Genomic DNA, 19,945 nt, shown 5'->3' with positions numbered 1-19,945 from the left:
ACTGAATCTCAGGGAAGTGGATTACTTCCACCGACAGAGAACCTGTCCCATCAGCCTAGGTTGTGTCTACACCAAAGTGCTGCTGCTGCTGTGCCACTGGAGCATTTCTACTGCAGACAAGCTCCATGTCTATACTTAAAATGATACAGCAGAACAGCTGCAGTTCTTCAGTGTAGACACTGGCTACAGTGACAGGAGGGCTTCTCCCATCACTGTAGTTAATCCACCTCCCTGAGAGGGAGTAACTAGGTCAACAGAATTCTATCAACCTAGCGCTGTCTACAGCGAGGGTTAGGTCAGCTTCACTGTCTCTTGGGGTGTAGATTTTTCACACTCTTGAGACACACACACCCCGATATAAGTTTTCAGTGTAGACTATCCCCAAGTCTTGGGTCCTGTCTATATAACCATGCAACCCATAGGGCAGCGAACAAAACATCTCTGCACCAGCCATTCTAAGTTTGGTCTTGTTTGTTCAGGCAGGCTGAAACCATGTTTAATGAACATTACACTCCTAAACCCTAGCCAGCCCTTTAAGGGAGTGCTGCTGTATTAAGTGACAGAGGGAAGTGTGGGTCAGGGAAGGGACAGCCAAGATAGACACACACAATAGTCAATTTAACTGCACTTGGTCATTTTTTCAACCCTAGCTGCCAGATGGCGCAGGTGCCTCTGATGGGTTTTCAGTAGAATTTACACTTCAGTTCAGAAATGCATTGATTGCCACTAAGAACCGATCATTTCAGGGAGAGTTCACTCTAACAAGCATGAAGCTATTTAAGGATAGTGGAAGCTCCAGAGCCGTAACTTCAGTTGAAGAACAGCTAAACCACTCACCATATGTTTGTTTCTCTATCAATCAAACAAGCCACTCCACATTTTTCCTTTCACAACTCTGTTGCTGCCAGCACTGGTTCAGTTCACTAGTTGGAACACTGACGACAATGCTTCCCATAGTACATAGAAAGACAATCTTCCAAAGGATTTGATGGGCGTCAAACCAATGTATTTGATAAGCATCAAGTCAACGTATTAGTTACCAGTAGTACAGAGCAAGTAGAGCCCGGGCATCCGAGTCAAGCATTTGCCTCATTTGTGAGCTATTCACTGTTTCAGAGGCACTAGACCTGGAGAAGAATTTGTTACGGGTGCAGAGAAGCTGCAAATAGGCATCAGGGAGTGTTCGACTCTACCTGTATGAACTGCATTGTTCTGAAGAGAACGGTATCTATGAAATGGAATAAAAGATTAACACCTCAAGGAGTAACTTGTCTGGTACATGCATTACTGTACAGACAAGCTGTTCTATTCCCAGAACACTGGAGAAAAGAAAAACAAATGGCTAAAACACCCATTTGAGACACTGAGGATTCTTTCCTCCTAAATATTTGTACTACATTTTAAAGCCCATATGAGTAATCACTCTATTGTCAAGCATATAGAAAAGTTTATCTGGGGACTGTGCCAGAATACTGAAAAAAGGGGGCACCAGGTGAGCAAAGGTCAGGGATGCTGGATTCTCAGACCAGCTGAAATAAGCTCCAGCTATTTGTCTGGATTTTCAGCACCCTTTGGTGGTAACCAACAGCATCGGATGCCGGTTCTCCATGAGAGACCAAGCTCTTAGCCACCCCTTTTGCGGGGCTTATAAGCACTTGATAGGGAATGTACAAGCTCCTCTAATCAGAGTCCCGGTTAAGAATACATTATGGTTGTTCAGTCATCAAGCCTCAGCCACGTTTAGTCCCTACCACTTGTGTTCTTGCCACTAGTCTTGGACTGAGGCAAATCCACCACGTCTCATTTGGTCTCTCCATTGTCTTTGTATTGAAATGGATGTTTTGGTCCATGAGCAGAGAAACTATTCATGGTTTCATCCAGTGGTGGAGAGTCCCAAGTGGCACTAACCTCACCATATGCTAGGAGGTCTTGGGGGATCAGATCATGTAGGTTAGATTTTATTTTCTCCCTACTCGGAGCTACAGCTCAGTGCCTAAATGCTTCACAAATCTTGCTCTAGTTCTACTTTCACACTGTTCAGTTGCCCATCCTCTGCCCATGGAACTAGGTTTTAAATTTTATCCGTAGCTTCCCCTCTTGGCCAGCACAGAAACGGAGGGGAGTTCTTTTCATTCACACTGTGGCTCTACCATCTGCTCCTTATGGACAGGAACTCCCATTCCATGAGGACAGCACCGACTGGCCATCTCTGCTGCACACTGCATTCGTACCACTGTGGGGTCTGCTCTCCTCTCCAGTTTGATCAGCTTCATGTTCCAGCAGCTTATGGTGAGGAGCCAGGCACAAAATGCACAATAGGAAGTTAAATGTTAGAAAATTTTATTAGCATTTTTGGTAACCGGAACTGCTCATTTGCCAGGAAGGATGATGCCATCGTACTGAAAGAGAAAGAAAAGGGAGTGTCAGAAATCAGGGCCAGTCAGAGCTGTGGCTGTGCCAAGGAGGAGACTGGAGTCACCATTTATTTCAGGTCACAGAGGTGACTTAGAGTAAGATTCCAATCATCCATATTTACAGTCTGCAAAGTGAACAAGGAAATCGACTTTCCATCTTATTTTCTGTTTTTTAGAGTTCCTTTAATAGTGATCTGTCAGATCAGTTTGACCCAAAAGACTTAGCTTTTGTAAAAAGCTTCATTTTAATAACCTAAGTGCACAAAAATATATTCCCAGGAATGCGTTTCCAATGAAAGGCTTTAAAAAACTGGACTGCCTAGAATTCTGACTGCAAGCCAGACTTGGCAGCAGAGCAAACCAGGAAGTAAAACCACCTCTGAACAAGGAAAAACTAGTCTCTCGGAATGACTTTAGTGGCAGGAACATTGTAGGAGGCTGACCCTGCAAATGCTTACTCCCACAAAATTCCTATAAATTTCAATGGAAGGAGGTTTTGCCTAAGTGAAGAGCTTGGGATCTGGTAATAAGGGGGATTCAATTTCAATTATATGAAGTGTTAATTAGGTGAGGAAGTCCCCTCTCGTCACAGAGAAAATGATTTAAACTGACTGGGTTCAAAACAGGTCACCGGGCTTTGGGGCACATGTGAGCATGTTACAGCTCACTGGAAGCTGTAGTAACAGGACACATCTCAGGGGAATGGGTAAGCACGTGGCCTTACAGGTAACCAGAGAAGGCCACATGACTCTTAACAGGGGCAGTAGACAGAAGATCTTCCAGGAGTCAGGGAAACTCAGGAATGGGTCTCTCCAGAGCAGCTAGAAAAGGGCTAATGGGACCTACATGATGGTGAAAGGAGGTTTGTTCTTCCCCTTCCAGCTGCAGACAGTGGGAGAGGTCTCCATAACCAAATATATTACATTACTGAACCTTTCTGCATCTTGTTAATAAACCTGTCATGAGAAAATGGACATGGAAGTGAATTCCAGTGTTGAGGTTTCATTTAGACAGTCCTGGCCTGTGAGTCTGCCCACAGCTTACAGGCAGTCTTTAAAGTACAACTCTGCTGAATAGCTGAACTTGCTTCTACCATAGTCTAGATGCTTCAGGTCAAAGAGACACTCCAAACGTGCCCAATAGTCTGTAAACCAGATCTTGTTTGCCCACAGCTCAGAGAGAATGAATCTATTAGAGGACAGCATGTTGTAGGGCAGCGGTTCTCAAACTGTGGGTCGTGACCCCGTTTTAATGGGGTCCCCAGGGCTGGCTTAGACTTGCTGGGGCCAAAGCCCGAGGGCTTCAGTTTTGGTCCTCTCGCACAGGGCAGTGGGGCTTGGGCTTTGCCTGCTCAGCCTCTGGTCCCCGCTCCTGGGATTGTGTAGTCCTTTTGGTTGTCAGAATGAGGTCACAGTGCAGTGAAGTTTGAGAATCACTGTTGTAGGGTAAGTTAAAGGTGACCTGCACAATGACAGAACTGGATCTGGAAGCCTGACTGCCTCTTTAGGGTGGATAAAGACAGCACAAGAGGTTTCTCTGAGAGGCCTTCAGGCTGCTTTACAAGCGTCATGTCTAGACTTCCTGGATTTGCTAGAACAGCAGTGAGAGTTCCCACCTCAATGGAATGTTGAAACTCACATGAAGCTTTGCTCACAAAACCCACAATATTTAGAGAGTGACTAGAAATCCTGCCTGCTCAATTGGAGACATCAAGCATAATAGTTCTACTCCCTCAGCAAGGACAGGGAAGACCCAACACTGCTCACATAAAAAGGCAGAACACTTCTCAAGTGGAAAAAAAACAAAGCAGTTTTCCCCTTTGCAGGTCACATCTATTAAATGAATCCTTGGGCCTAGTCCCTGGAACTAGAAAGGTTAGATAACTTTGGCCCAGTCATGTGGAACAGAGTCTACATGCCATGGGGCCTATCCCAACCACAGAAATGTAAGCGAGAAATTGAACTTCAACCCTCATTTTGCAGGATTGTTTTAAACAATTAAAAAAGAAACGAACGGTATTACTCGACTATATACAGACCAGCTAGCAGGACAGATCCTATTCACCGCACAACACACCTCCTCACCAGCATTGTATCCGTATTTCTTTCGCAGCAGCAGTCACAGAAGTTGCTACTCTGATACTGTAAGAGCCTGGGAAATGGGACCAGCAGTCCACGGGAATCAGGATATTGGGACTGACCCAACTGTAGCCCATCTAATTTGCTGTTTCCTTTGAGTGTGTCTACTGCCGCAGATTTTCAATCCCCAGGGTCAGATTTGTAGTTGCCTACCTGGGGATCTAGGTACTACGCTGCTCCCGCACACCACACACACAAATCGTGGATAGAGAAAACATCTTAGAGAACAGGGACTAGAAGAACAGTATTCTACTTCTGGAATTCACCAGACTGCTGTGAAACCTGCGCCAAGGACTACCCTTCAACAATCTCCTGTTTAAATACTTTATAAGCAGATTTGTTTAAGAGGGGCCTTCTTGCAGTCCAGGCGCAGTTCTTTATGCTTCAGGTTTCCACCACAAAAGGAGGAAAGCTAAGGAGTGAAAGCCCTTCACTTCAGAGATGCTTCTGCTCTCTTCAAAATCCTATGCTAATGAGATGCCCACATCACAGCTCAGTGAGTGCATCAGCACTTCTCACTAAAAGATCACAGACCGGATCAGCAAGAGTGATCAGGCTGTATTTGAGGTCTCTCACTAGGCCGCTGAACAGTCCGATGGACATGAAAATGGGCCTGCAGCTTACCTTCTGCTGGAACCAACGCATGGCCTCCTCCTTCCCAATTCTGTGCTTGGCGCCAATGGAGCCAGTTTTGCGTTTCTTGTCAGCAATGCTGAAGCCCGGCCTGCCCAGAACCTGGAGTAGACAGACAGCACTTTTTATTATCTGAAGATAAAATTCAAGAATCTTTTTCAAGCCTCATCATACAGAGAGAAAAGATTCTCCAGCGGAGTGACATTTGTTTTGTTGTCTGCACTAAAAAGCATGCAAGACCCTCTAATAGCAACTGTACCTGTAGGCCACTGGTCCCAAAGGAGATCAAATGTTAACACTGTGATGCTATTCGGTAACCTCTGCGAAGTGACTTGAGGAGATCAGTTCCTAGTGGACAGCAAGCCCCATACGCCATTACGCTGGCACAGTCTCAGCAGAGGAACCAAAGTATTAGCCCTGGAGACTTAGTTACCTTCTCACTCTAAGGACTCATCTTAACTAGGAAAAATGGTGTTTTTAAATATGCCAATATGCTTTAGTTCACCTCCCCCGCCATCCCCGCCCAGTAAACACATGGCTAAAGTGGTGCTCCCTCTAGGTCACTGCTGAAACATATATGGAGAGTGATGCAAAAGGAATGTGCTGGCACTGCTGCCGCTCTTGTGGTGCCTGTTCTGTAGAAAAGGGGAACATCACATTTAAGGTGGTGAAGTTTGTGATGGCCTTGTTCTCTGCACTGTGCATCAGTCACGGAGGGACCAGAGTGACTTCCTCCTCAGGGAAGAACTGGTCTTTATATATTAGCACATGGGCAATACAATGAGGCCAAGAGGTGAACTCAAGTTTTAGAATACAAAATATAAGCCTAGCGGATACTTGAAGCCAGCCTGCCTAAATTCTCACGGATCCCCAGGCCTGGAGAGCTGCACCTTCAGATCTGCCAGACACTCTTTATTACATTGTTTGAAGAGCAAAGCTACCATGAAGATCAAGCAAAATTCAGCTCAGCTATTCCTCTCCAACGTCCCCATCTCTAGCACACCAGCAACTTTGTGAGTTTTACTCATCTTCAAACAGGATTAGGCAAACATGTTTCATGTTAAATGCCAGTGGATCTTCCTACTCTATACCCTCCTAAGCAGAGCACCTAGCCTCAATGAAACCTAGAGTAAAACATTCTCTCCTACTGGCTACTAAGTTATGTCCTGGCTGATTTGGCTGAGCCTAAGGAGTTTAGTGTCCTTTTTGTAAGCAGAGAGCTGGATCTAGTTAAAAACCTCATTTATCACCCCAGCATACAGACATTTAAGACAGTTCTTACTCTCCCAGTGGCCCATACCTTTCTGCTATTTTGGGGTACCCAGATGTGACTTCTCTAGCATTGGGACAAAGCTGGCAGAGACAAGGAAGTAGAGAATACATACCACATAGAAGTCCAGGCCATAGATGCCAATGCTGGGATCGTATTTAATTCCCAGATCAATATGCTCCTGGATTCCAAAGCCAAAGTTCCCAGTGTCTGAAAAGTTGTTTTTCCTCAACTCATATTCTCGCACCTGAAACCCATTTAGAGCCAGTTACATTCCATGTCTTTCCAGAGTCCTGCTTTTTCCACTGAGCTGCAACAAGATCCACTTGGGAACCAAACAGCTCCTGGTAAGAGCTGATGGGTTCTTATACAGAAGATTTGGGCATCTTGACTTATCTGGCAGACACAGCAACAAAGGTGGCGCCACAGAGGGCTGCCCAGATTGCACGCACAGAGCTAAGACTCTTAGCTGCCAGTAAGTGCCTAACGAAGCCTAGAGTCCTAATAAGCACCCTGATCACTTTTAAAGTCAGGAAGAGATTGTTAGTGCAGGACACTTCGTGCAAACTGTAATGATTAATTACAAAAGGTTACAGAAAACAGCAGAAATCCTACATCATAAGAAACTTCACTAAATGTCTACATCTGTATTGTTACTCTGTATATGCCCAGTTTAGATCTTTTAATATAGACTCATAGACTCTAGGACTGGAAGGGACCTCGAGAGGTCATCGAGTCCAGTCCCCTGCCCTCATGGCAGGACCAAATATTGTCTAGGCCATCCCTAATAGACATTTATCTAACCTACTCTTAAAGATCTCCAGAGATGAAGATTCCACAACTTCCCTAGGCAATCTATTCCAGTGTCCAACTACCCTGACAGTTAAGGAACTTTTTCCTCAAGTCCAACCTAAATCTCCCTTGCTGCAGTTTAAGCCCATTGCTTCTTGTTCTATCATTAGAGGCTAAGGTGAACAAGTTTTCTCCCTCCTCCTGATGACACCCTTTTAGATACCTGAAAACTGCTATCATGTCCCCTCAGTCTTCTCTTTTCCAAACTAAACAAACCCAATTCCTTCAGCCTTCCTTCATAGGTCATGTTCTCAAGACCTTTAATCATTCTTGTTGCTCTTCTTTGGACCCTCTCCAATTTCTCCACATCTTTCTTGAAATGTGGTGCCCAGAACTGGACACAATACTCCAGTTGAGGCCTAACCAGCGCAGAGTAAAGCGGAAGAATGACTTCTCGTGTCTTGTTTACAACACACCTGTTAATGCATCCCAGAATCATGTTTGCTTTTTTTGCAACAGTATCACACTGTTGACTCATATTAAGCTTGTGGTCCACTATGACCCCTAGATCTCTTTCTGCCATACTCCTTTGTAGACAGTCTCTTCCCATTCTGTATGTGTGAAACTGATTGTTCCTTCCTAAGTGGAGCACTTTGCATTTATCTTTATTGAACTTCATCCTGTTTACCTCAGACCATTTCTCCAATTTGTCCAGATCATTTTGAATTTTAACCCTGTCCTCCAAAGCAGTTGCAATCCCTCCCAGTTTGGTATTGTCCACAAACTTAATAAGCGTACTTTCTATGCCAACATCTAAATCGTTGATGAAGATATTGAACAGAACCGGTCCCAAAACAGAACCCTGCGGAACCCCACTTGTTATACCTTTCCAGCAGGATTGGGAGCCATTAACAACTACTCTCTGAGTACGGTTATCCAGCCAGTTATGCATCCACCTTATAGTAGCCCCATCTAAATTGTACTTTCCTAGCTTATCTATAAGAATATCATGCGAGACTGTATCAAATGCCTTACTAAAGTCTAGGTATATCACATCCACCGCTTCTCCCTTATCCACAAGGCTCGTTATCCTATCAAAGAACGCTATCAGATTAGTTTGACACGATTTGTTCTTTACAAATCCATGCTGGCTATTCCCTATCACCTTACCACCTTCCAAGTGTTTGCAGATGATTTCTTTGATTACCTGCTCCATTATCTTCCCTGGCACAGAAGTTAAACTAACTGGTCTGTAGTTTCCTGCTTCCTGGAATATCTAATACTGCAAATGAATGGACAGACACGAACGACATTGTCTACAAAGACTTCACGAACCCATCTGAAACCTTGCACCTTGAGCACAGTCTGAGCCCTCCAAGGATGAAGAGGTACCTGTACCAACTCTGTCCTAACAAATTCAGGATATGTCTACACTGCAATCAGAGATGTGACTACAGCACTTTAGACATACCCAAGCTAGCTTTGAGTTAGCTTGAATAACAATAGTAGTCCAGGTGACAAGCCCACCTGGAACCCCGAGCACCAGTAGGTACTCCAGCACGCGTGTTTGTACAATGCTAGCTCCGGTATGTCTATAGATACTTCAGTCACACCTCTGACTGCAATGCAGACATACCCTTAGAGGAACACACAACTAAATTATTCTTTTAAGGCTAGTTTTTCAATTCCAGTTTGATGCAGCATCACTGAAACAGTAAGTCCTGAAGTTTAAAAAAAATGATTCTGCAATTCGATAAGCAACTTTCTGCTCCCATGTGCGTTTATGGGGTTTTTGACAAGGGAGAATCTAATGACCACACATGGGAACAGTGTAAATCATCAACTTTAAAGTGTTGTTAAATGCAGATTATTTTGTTTACACTAACTTCTAGCTGTTCATGTGGCTTGTTAAAAGCTTGCATGAACTTGAGCAGTCAAGATTCTCACCTTCAACCCTTTCTCCAGAATCTCCTCTGCTTTGGCCCCACGAACCGTGCAGTGAACAGCAATCTTTTCATTTCTCCTGATTCCAAAGGATCTGACAGTGTATCGAGCTGCGGGAGACAAACCCACATAATCAGTTGCTCTCACAGGGCTATTCCAATGGCTTTCAGTCAGACTGGAACATGTTTCTTGCTTTAGTAGGACTGAAGCAAAAAAAGCTCCAACACTGTTTTTGACATTATATTTAGGGGGAGGAAAGGGCAATATTAAAAGTTACAATTTAACAGAAAATTTTATGCAGTGGTCGAAGGGGGAAGATTGTCAGTATTGGAGTTTTAAGGCCTTTATTCACATAACAGGCACTGATAACGCAGGCTTCTCTATCCCAACCTCCTCACAGACCTCTTCCCTGACCTGGAGGGATAAACCCTAGGGATGGCACACTTCAGCCGGTGCTACTACTCAAGCTTTAAGAAGGGGAAGCAGCAACTGTGTCTGAAGGCATTGCTTTCGGAAGCCAGAAGACGAAACTGTTTTTTTCCATTCGGTGGCACCAAAAATGGTTTCCCCAACTTCTAATAAAGTATCACTAACTGTTACAAGATGGGATCTCACTTGCTGCACTTCGCACTGAATGATTCCGTTCCCCCCACTGAAGCAATGACTTACCCTTTGAGAAGACAGGGGTCTGGCCTGTGAGCTGCTCCAGCACTTTGGCTGCCCGGGTGAGTCTGTCACCACTTTCCCCAACACAAATATTGAGACAGAGTTTGCGGATGCGCAGCTCACGCATGGGGTTCTCCTTCTCACCCTGATCTTGCTGTAGAGAGAAAATACATACAGCTGATAGAGACACGCCTCCCCCAACCCACCACACACAAGGTGCCAGTCAGTGGGCATTGCTATAGCATCCTGGGAGGGGGATAGGACTAGTAATTTGTAATAAAGTGGTACAGGCATTTAGAGGGACAACATACCACACAGCACAGCTGCAAGTCCTATGCAAGGGGAGCTGTCACTTTCCTGACACCCTTCCACCCTGTATGTGCTCCCCACACTCGCCGATCCAGGGGGCGAGGGAAGCATACCCAGTATTCTGTACCAGGCACTGCCCATTACTTCATATTCATTTGTGCATCTGCAACCACCCCCCAGAGCCTGGTGCTGGCCTTGGAACAGCAGGGTCAGTGTTCAAAGCAGGGAAAGAAGGGGGGTATGGGGCAGCCCTGAGCCCCCCAGCAAGGCTGCAAAGGGGAGGGCAGGGATTCAGATGGGCAGCAGATCACAGCCCGTGGGCAGGCTGGGTCAGGGTTTAACCCTAGGGATGGCCTGAGCAAGCAAGGGCACCAATCCCAGCAAAGAGGGAAGACGGGGGGCAGAGGGGGTTCAGGCCCAAGCTCTGAGGCAGGGCGCCCCACCCTTGAGGTACCCACTGTATGACAGGGGGCTGCTCCATAGCAATCAGGGTCCGGGACGCAGAAGGAGGGAGCAGGTTTCAGGGCACCTGGCCCTGCAGAAGAGGCTTTACCCCGATGGGGCGAGGCACCGGGGAAGAGACCCCCCCCCCAGCCCCCGGGAAAGGGGCCCGCGCAGCTCCATGAGCCTCCTGCCTGCCAGGGGACCAGATCCAACCAGGGAACCCGGCCCCTGGAGCGGCCTCCCAAGCGGGGGGGGACTCCGGAACCTCCCCACGCCGGCCCCTCGGGAACCCACAGACCTTCTCCCACCCGCCTGGGTAGGCGCCCGGCCCGGCCAGCCCCGGCCGGGGGAGGATGGCGGCGGATTGACAAGCCTCCCCCGGCACGTTCCTCTGCACCACCGTTACTCACCGCCATGATGGAGGCGTGGAAGAGATCGCGAGAGCTCCGGAACGGGATCTTATTCGGCAGCCCAGGTAGGCTGCTCCATAGAGGCGGCGGGCGGGAGAGACGCCCAGGCTGAGGGGCCGCTGCTGCCCCCTGCGGCCGGAGGGCGGCCCTGCACCTGGCTCTGAGCAGCTCCCCCTCCGCCCCTAAGCTTATCAGGAGCCTCTACCCAGGGCTGGTTGGGAGTGGGGCGTAGTAAGCGTCTATATAAGGCCATGTCTACATCTAAAATTTTGCAGCGCTGGTTGTTACAGCTGTATTAGTACAGCTGTATAGGGCCAGCGCTGCAGAGTGGCCACACTTACAGCAACCAGCGCTGCAAGTGGTGTTAGATGTGGCCACACTGCAGCGCTGTTGGGCGGCTTCAAGGGGGGTTCCGGGAACGAGAGAGCAAGCCGGGGAAGGAGACCAGCTTCGCCGCGGTTTGCTCTCGCGTTCCCGGAGCCACCCTGCAAACCGCAGGGAAGGAGAACCGCTTGCTCGGCGGTTCGGGGAACGAGAGAGCAAACCGGGAAAGGAGACCAGCTTCGCCACGGTTTGCTCTCGCGTTCCCGGAGCCACTCTGCAAACCGCAGGGAAGGAGACCTGCTTGCTCGGGGTTCCGGGAACGAGAGAGCAAGCCGGGGAAGGAGACCAGCTTCGCCGCGGTTTGCTCTCGCGTTCCCGGAGCCACCCTGCAAACCGCAGGGAAGGAGACCTGCTTGCTCGGGGTTCCGGAAACGAGAGAGCAAACCGGGAAAGGAGACCAGCTTCGCCGCGGTTTGCTCTCGCGTTCCCGGAGCCACCCTGCAAACCGCAGGGAAGGAGACCTGCTTGCTCGGGGTTCCGGGAACGAGAGAGCAAGCCGGGGAAGGAGACCAGCTTGATTACCAGAGGCTTCCTCCTTCCACGGAGGTCAAGAAAAGCGCTGGTAAGTGTCTACATTGGATTACCAGCGCTGGATCACCAGCGCTGGATCCTCTACACCCGAGACAAAACGGGAGTACGGCCAGCGCTGCAAACAGGGAGTTGCAGCGCTGGTGATGCCCTGCAGATGTGTACACCTTCAAAGTTGCAGCGCTGTAACTCCCTCACCAGCGCTGCAACTTTCTGATGTAGACAAGCCCTAAGACAAAGCTCTGAATATCGGGACTGTCTCTATAAAACTGGGACATCTGGCACTCTAGCTGCACCTGGCACAGCTGGGAGCCATAAGCTGGAGTTGCCCAGTGCTACAGAACAGTGGCCACCACCCACTGTGGTGCTCCGCAGTGCGACACCCCCACCTGCGCTGCTGCCGGGCTTGTGATTTCTGACTGCTGAATTTAGACAAATCGTGGATCATTTTTAGGTATAGAAAACAGGATCTCGCTGGGGATGGGAGGCTCAGACAGCTCTCCAGTGGCTCTGCTTCTGCCTTCTAAGGAGCCCAGATACCACCACAATGGGCACTAACTTAAACACAACACACTCTCCAAACTCATAGGCCGTTCCCCCTACAGTCTGGGCAGGAAGAGAGAGAATATTGTTGTTACTTTTAAATCCTTGACAGGTACTGAGTGGCAATCGGCGTGATACAAGCACAGGTAGATTACTGGAGAGAAGAGAATCATTGTTGTCTTGGCATCATCCAGGCAACTCAGGCTGGAACATCTCAAACCTTTGTTTCCATTTTTATTTTTCATTTTCAGGAAATTACAAGGAAAACCTTCAGGACAGATCACGAGAAGTGACACAGGCGCCAGGCTGGGAGCATAACAGCACAGCCCCGCCAGAAAAGGTCAGAGGCCAAACATCAGCCTGACAAAGAACCCTTTACATTACATCACACACCAGTTCTGGATCCATTTGCAATATTTTTGTTACTGAAGTGGAAAAATTAGGGTGGCTAAAATACTTTTCAGCTTTTGTGATTAGTAACTAAAGAGAGTGTCGGCCAGTGCATAAAATGCCAGCTTCGTGTTTCAAATCCTGTTGAGGCTGGGTTCTGAGATTTGGTGATTCCACAGTACCAGCAGCCGGAAAGGGAGTGGCAGAGACTTGGAGAAATGCTATTAATGAATTTTGGGTGTAGTAAATCCTGGTCTGCACTACAAAGCCACACCCCTGAGCAACGCAGTTATTCCAACTGAAATCCAGATTTGGACAGTGCTACGGGAGGGCTTCTCCTATGGATATAGCTACCGTCTCTTGGGGAGGAGGAGTACCTACGCTGATGGGAGAAGCTTTCCCGTTGGCGTAGGTAGTGTCTTCACTAAGTGTAGACAAGACCTACCTCCAGGAGGACAGAACACACAAAGCAACATCTGCTTATTGTGTTTTAAAATAATATACTGTATTGGATTCATCAGCAAGCAGATTTATTTGGAGCGTAGCTAAGCTTTCCAAAGTGCCCACGTTGCAGGACTGCGTTAGACCACAGTTAAAATATGGTTTGGTCTTGTAGCATAGACAGGATGGAATTGTGTTATTATTACCATACTCCTAAACCCGGCTAGATCCCTGCAAAGGTGCCTGATTCAGGCGCACACTTTAAACATGTTAAAGGGTGTGTTTTTATCATGTCTGAGGAACAGCGGTGTTATAACTGGGTCCTGCAATGTGGTAGATTGTACAGCTCCTAGCACCACCACCCCGCCACCCTCACTAACAATTAACATCCCAGCAGGCCCCTTCAGACCTTACAACTGGAAAGGTAGACGCTCAGAATCCTTATGACCCGAAGTGGGAGAGTCCAATCGACACCAGAACCATCAGACCCACAGTGATCATTAGGGGCCAGCTCATATCAGCATCCAGCAGTGGAAGGGCTCCGACCTTCTTCTTTCGAGACACAGTGGTTGACTGCTTCTTTTTTTGCCTCTCTCTTAAGCGCGCCAGTAGAAACTTCAAGTTATTAGGCGGAAAGAATTTCGGGCCAAACAGGTTGCATTTGGGAATGAAAAAATGAGGCAGATGAGCGGTTGCCACCTGCTGAATGAAATTGACCCGGACCCTTTCAAAACAGTGAGCAACACTGGAGGGGTTCCCATCCTGGTCCTGCTTCCATTCCAGCAGCGTGTGAAAGAAAGAAGTCTCAGCATGGTAGGAACTCAAAGTAGCCAGTTCCAAGGGGTGCTCTGTCTTCAGGGCTCCCAAAAGACTTTCCAGCATCTGCAAACATTCTAGCCTAGAGAGGGGACAGCCACATTCTTGGCATTAGCAATTTCTGTTCCTATTGGGTCAAATCCCAAGCTCCTTACTCTGTTTTGATTCAGGCTGTGACCTCAGTGGGAATTTTGCCCAACTAAGGGCCACAGTGTGGTAGGCATTTGACCTACAGGAATGTAAAAAAGGGGACAAATGCTGCTCCCACAGAGTAAGTGAATGAAGTTAAATAGAGCAACATTGGATTTATGCAGGGGTAACTGAGAGCAGAATCTAGCCCAAGGTCCCTGCCCTAGAGACCTGACAATCAATGGGCCCAATCTTGCAAATGCTTCTGCCAAGCATACCATGAGCAGTCTCCTTGACAGGTGGGATTCCTCAGAAAAGTAAGCATTATGCTCAGTAATAGTGTTTGGAGGATTGGGCTCTAATTAACGAGATCTGCTTGGAGAAGAGGGGAGGTAATGCAGCTGAAGCAAGTGACAGAGTAATGATTTCAGTATCGACCTTTTTAGCGCCGTAGTTGTTGGTGGTTGTTATTCAGTACGCTATTAAAGTCTCAGGTCTTTTACTTTCGATAGAAGTTGAGCATGGATCACGCCTGGCTAGCTCTAAAGGGAAATGAATATACTCAAATGCATCATCAAGTTCATTAATAATACTTGATACTTCGTTTGCACCTTCTGGCTGAGGATCCCAAAGCACTTCACACAAATCAGGATCATTGCCCCAATTTTATGGGGATGGGGGGAAACTGAGGCACAGACTGGTGCTGTGACTTGCCCAAGGCCCCACAGTGAGCCAGTGGCAGAGTGAGGAATAGAATCCAGGAGTCCAGATTCCCAGCCCAGTGTTCTAGACACTCAGACTCCCAGCTGATAGCAATCAATGCTTTACATTTCCATAGCACTTTCTATGCAAGGATCTCAAAGTGCTTAACAAAAGAGGGTCCAGTTTCAAGTCAGAGTTTCCAGGGCAAAGAAATTAAACCATTTCCAACAAAACATGAAGTTACAGTGCTGATGCTAGTCTGACCTGTCTCAACCCGGATCGAGGGACACAAAGACCTCTGGTCCAGCCCTGGCTTCCCAGCCTTGCAGACATACTTGGTGTGGCAGTGGTTTGCCACATGCACGTACCTGCGGCACATGATCGTCTGACACTTCCGGGTGCTGATGTGGCTTTTCAAAATCTCCTTTTCCACATGAGAGAAAGAAATTTTCCAGGTCTCTGAAATAACAGCAACCCTGGTGTCAGCCTACGCCCCCCTCAGCTGGGCAGAAGCCAGGGCAGCAGAGGACACTGTGCAGATGGTGTGGAAGTAGGATCATTTGTAATGTATTTTTGGTTCCAGTGTTGCCTGAGAAGTCACCCCTAACTGTGAAGCTCATAAAACAGCCCCAGGCCACTGGCTCACCCCCATCCCTATCTGGTTCCCAGGGCTTCTTCACTCTTCCTCCTGCTCCCTTGTGGGGTGGCTCTAGGTTGAGGACTTGAACTGAAGGGAAAAGGGGGAAGACATCATTCCCCTCAGTACATGTTATGTATTGGCTCCACCAAGGTCTCCAGAACACAAAAGCCCTGTCTCAGCACTGCATACCCCACCAGAGGCTAGAGATACTATCTGCTTACTCTCTGCAGCTTTTCTTCTGGGAGACTAGCTTAAGGCCAGTGCATTTACCATAGTGGGACAGAGAATGTAGGGGCGGCTTTGGCAGAGAGGAGGGGGCATTGGCCCTGTGGGCTGTGTGGGTTCCTTCTCCTGAAGGGGTGTTCATTGTCCCAGCTCTGCCCACTACCTCACCCTTCCCCAGGCCTCAGCCCGACAACTCAATCCCTAAGCACTTTCCCAGGAGAGCATGCTGTGGTGAGGAAGTTACCTTTGTTATCTTGACCAGGGGCCTGTTTAGCAATGAAATAGAGGGTCTTCCTCAGATATGGCTCCTTCTCCCCCAACAACTGCTTGATGTCCATCCCTTTGTCATCTGAACTGGGCCATTGGCCAGAGATCTCCAGAGCAAGGACAAGGTCAATAGACATGAACATGTCACCTCGGTTGTCCACCATCACCAGGGGCACCGCTGGGCTGTTCTGCTTTTTCTTCTCCAGCCTCATCTGCCATCCAGGAAAAGGCACTGAGACACCAGACAGACAAATGAGAGAGCTTAGAAAGAGGCATTAATTCATCAAGGGGCTTGTTTGTGTTTAGATCAATGTCGGCCAAAGAAACCAAACCCACCAGAAACTCAACTAAATCCCTTAGGGAAGGACTCCTAGTGGGGAACCCACAGCTTTCCCCAGAAGATGGAGTCCAGCTCACTCGGCTCTGTGCAGTGTGAAGGATCCGCAAGGGCCTAATACTTCAGCCTTTCACCTCTGGTGACCTGGGTTCAAATCCTACTTGAGATCACATGTGAAAATGAGCTTGTGGGTCTCAGCCTAGCCCCCATCTGAGCTACGCTGCAGCTGCTGCTATTTTAAGAATGACTCAGGCCTGGAAGAGTGGGAGATGTCACAGGTCAGGATGGAAGGGGGGATCCAGATAGCCCCAGCACAGGGACACTCACCTGAGTAGAATACTTTGATGAACTGATCCAAGTGCTGCTGGAACTCAGCCATGATGTTCCCTGGGGACACAGTCTGCCCGTCCTCCAGCAGGAAGGCGGCTGGAAAGCTGCGTGACTTTCTCAGCAGAGTCAGGGTGTAGAAGAGCCCATCGTACCCCTCCACCTCAGTGTACTGAATATAATCTGGAATCTGCAGGCTCAGCAGCACATCAAACTCATTCGGGTGCAAGAGCTGTAGAAAGTCTCCTACTGGAGATGATGCTGAATTCTTTTCAGGCTAATCCCCCCTTCTCCTTTCCTCCACTCCCTCCCTTGATCCCATCCCTTCTCACTTCTCATCCCTCCTTCCTGCTTTCATTCCCTCCCTGATCCAAACTCTCTAACGACCTCCTACCTCCCCTTTTCCCTGCTGCTGTCGCCCTAGAAGGCTCTGACTGCCCCCACCGCCTACCCTCCCTCCCCTTGTTACCTTGTAGCTGCTCCCCGACGTCAGTTCTCTCACGTCCCTGAAGTAGGGTCTCTCGGGACATTCATTCAGGTAGCTACAGAACTGGTGGAAGAAGGCATGGAGAAGATCGACTGCTTTGGCCACATCCAGCTGTTTCAGGCGGCGGGACTTTGCCCTGTCTTTAATCTGGCTGAGGTTGTCTTTCTTCCAGTCTTGAAAGGTTCGCATTGCCGCTGAGGTCCCTGGTTTCTCACTCAGATCAGCAGAGGCATCTTGGGAATAGACCTGCCCCAGGTCTCCTAAAGGGAAACATTAGAGATGAGAGATCCCTGGCAGTTCAGCCATCTTCCTCCATATCAAACCATGCTGCTAGGGCTTCTCCAAAGCAAGTTTAGTCCCAATCCTTCTTCCCTTGATAAACTCCAATAGGGGGAGGAGCTGGGCCTCGTTTTGTGCAGCATCAGTCTTACAAACTGTCGGAAAAGATTTTGGAGGAAAGAGAAATTAAGGAGTGAAAGAGAAAGGAGACTTGAAATGTGATGGTGGAGTTGAAAATGTGGGGAAGCAGTTCTGGACAGCGGGTAAGGCCGAGGAGAAGGCTCTCGTGTGGTCAGTGGGAAGATTGCGAAAAGGAACAGTGGGAGTTGGCTGAGCAGAGGGAGCGGGAAAAAGGAGTAAAACGAGATCAGATCTGTGAGGTCAGCTGGAGTAAACAGGGTCAGGGATGCCTTTATCTCAGTCTAAGGGAAGGCTGATGTGTGTGTTTTGTACTGCGAGATGCTGCACCTCTGTTAATTCAGACCAGTCAGAAGAGAAGCTATGCTGGCATGGCTGATCTCCACCTTCATTGCGGCTGCAGTGCCTAGCGCACTTACAGGACACTGCTAATGACAAGGAGAAGGTCCATGGCTTTGCGGTAATAGGACACTCTCCTCCCATAGTGCTGGATTCATCAGGAATGTAGGGATTACCATATTGTGGGAGTGGGGGACATCTAACCCAGGACCCTGTCTCTGGCAGTAGATACTTCCAAAAAAGCATCACTCCATTCCCACCTACCGTAGACTCAGCTATTGTACAGTATTTTACCACAGAAGGTACTTTCCTCCTGACCTCAGCTGGTGAGCAGTTTATACCCTGAAACCTGAGGATCATTGGCCTGGAAAACTTTTAGCTGAATTAGTTTAAGTGCAGGTGCTATTCTTAGTCAGCCAAATGCTTGCACTTTTAAAAGTCCAATATGGGAAAGGTGTGGGGCTCCTAAGTTGGGATCCCAGAGCTGACTCATCCACCCAACTGCCTCAAATCCTAAAGAGTAGGGAGAGGGGAGGACAGTAACCCATGTCATCTAGCTACCCCACCGCATGCTGTGAGATCATCAAACTGAAAAACGGTGAAGCCTGGAACGTTTCTGAATGACCATTTACAAACAGTGCAGGTCCAATGGAAATTCCCTGACCTGCAGCTTCCCTGTGGAGCTTGTCCAACTCCACCTTCCACCTGCTCTGGGTGCTAAGGCTCCGGAGCCGCTGGGAGGTCTCTGGAGCATGGGAGCCTAAAGTGTCTAGGTTCCACTGCTTCCTCGCTCTGAAGATTCTGCTGCTTCTAATGGGGACAGAGCTCGCTGGCTGGCTGCAAAAACTGGGTTTGTGGTTTCTAGATCTAGTACTGCTGGCTAAAATGGTGCCATAACACCCTCTAAGCCACATTTTAAGGTTCTTCATATAACATGGAGGAGAGGCCTCCCCCAAACTAATGCCAAAGCAGATCTTGATTTAAAAGTGGTCAGCAATGGATAAATCCACCATGACCCTGGTTAAGTTGCTCCAATGGAGAGCTGCCCTTACTGTTGGAGATGTACGCCTTCCAGGCTGAATTTGTTTTGATTCAGCTTCCAGCTCCTGGCTGGTGTTCTCTCTGCTAGATTGAAGAGCTCATGCCAAAAATAAATAAATAAAATAAAAAGGAGCGGGGGGCAAAGAGAATGGCTATGTAGTAAATACATAGACTGATCATGTCACCTCTTCTGTTAAGGTGAGTAGATAGAGCCTCCTTCTGTCAGAAGAGAGTGATCCCTACATAGAAGGTAACGCAGCTCTCATAGGATCAAATGGCCACTCTTCAGCTAACCCCTCCCTGTTGGAAAATCCCCCCTGAGAAGGAACTGATGCTGGAGTGTGGGCTTTTTGGCACTGACTTGTCATTGAGTGCAGTGACCAACACCAGCCAAGGTACTGTTGCAACAGCCTCTTTCGTGACCCTTCCCCTCCCAGCACTAGCTAGGGGTGCCTGGTTAAGCATCCAGCTTGGAGTGGGTAGTGACTGGCACTGAGGCTGCCTCACTAACTTGCACCCCCCAGTTTTCCACCCCACATGTCCTCACAGGCACGTGGTCACCTCTGAAGGGCTTTCTCCATCAAGGACTCCAAGCAATTCAAACCCACAATACCAGGAGATGCTCAGGGGCTCTTGATGAGGTTTCTCCCACTTTGGGCTTTCCCTCCCCTCCTGCTGTACCTCTCATCAGTCCTGCTTGTGAGCATCTGATGCTATGTCCCTCCACTGGAGCCCTGTTACTGCTTGCTCCAGCACCCACCAACTGCCCCCTTCAAACTGCCACTCGGAACCACGCAGTCCAGGTATTCCTGGGTGAGAAGGCTGAAGCCAAGACATTCTACCTGCTGAATGGTGGTGCGGGGACAGAAAAATGCTATTCCATGGGACAGCTGATAGGATCTATTGCTCCCG

The 19,945-nt window shown here is 48.3% G+C and overlaps 2 protein-coding genes across 2 annotated transcripts; both read right to left on the bottom strand.

The window, feature by feature from the left end:
• Positions 1-2,319: 2,319 nt before the first annotated feature.
• On the bottom strand, positions 2,320-11,125 carry RPL11 (ribosomal protein L11). Its single transcript, XM_030538905.1, has 6 exons — positions 11,021-11,125; positions 9,861-10,011; positions 9,195-9,301; positions 6,571-6,702; positions 5,177-5,287; positions 2,320-2,399 (listed from the first exon to the last, which is right to left on the bottom strand). The coding sequence occupies exons 1-6, from the start codon at positions 11,024-11,026 to the stop codon at positions 2,370-2,372; spliced, it is 537 nt and encodes a 178-aa protein (XP_030394765.1). The 5' UTR covers positions 11,027-11,125; the 3' UTR covers positions 2,320-2,369.
• A 2,622-nt stretch (positions 11,126-13,747) lies between these two features.
• LOC115637776 (cyclic GMP-AMP synthase-like) lies at positions 13,748-19,870 on the bottom strand. The gene is given in 8 exon segments (XM_030539371.1): positions 13,748-14,204; positions 15,322-15,412; positions 16,063-16,317; positions 16,750-16,981; positions 17,201-17,496; positions 18,657-18,788; positions 18,791-18,872; positions 19,775-19,870. Coding segments are annotated over 8 exon segments (1,641 nt in total).
• Between the last annotated feature and the right edge of the window lie 75 nt (positions 19,871-19,945).

The sequence above is a fragment of the Gopherus evgoodei genome, chromosome 20 (genome assembly GCF_007399415.2).
Source record: "Gopherus evgoodei ecotype Sinaloan lineage chromosome 20, rGopEvg1_v1.p, whole genome shotgun sequence".
NCBI classification, from domain to species: Eukaryota; Metazoa; Chordata; order Testudines; family Testudinidae; genus Gopherus; species Gopherus evgoodei.
Note: the sequence above shows the minus strand (reverse complement) of the source record. Positions and strands in the feature narration are given on the sequence as shown.

Bases quoted from the DNA above. Each gene is read 5' to 3' on its own strand.
- RPL11 (XM_030538905.1), bottom strand. The intron at 6,703-9,194 runs GTGAGAATCTTG...AATGGGTTTCAG, and splicing joins TTCTGGAGAAAGGGTTGAAG to GTGCGAGAATATGAGTTGAG. The intron at 2,400-5,176 runs GTAAGCTGCAGG...TTTCTCTTTCAG, and splicing joins TGCGTTGGTTCCAGCAGAAG to TACGATGGCATCATCCTTCC.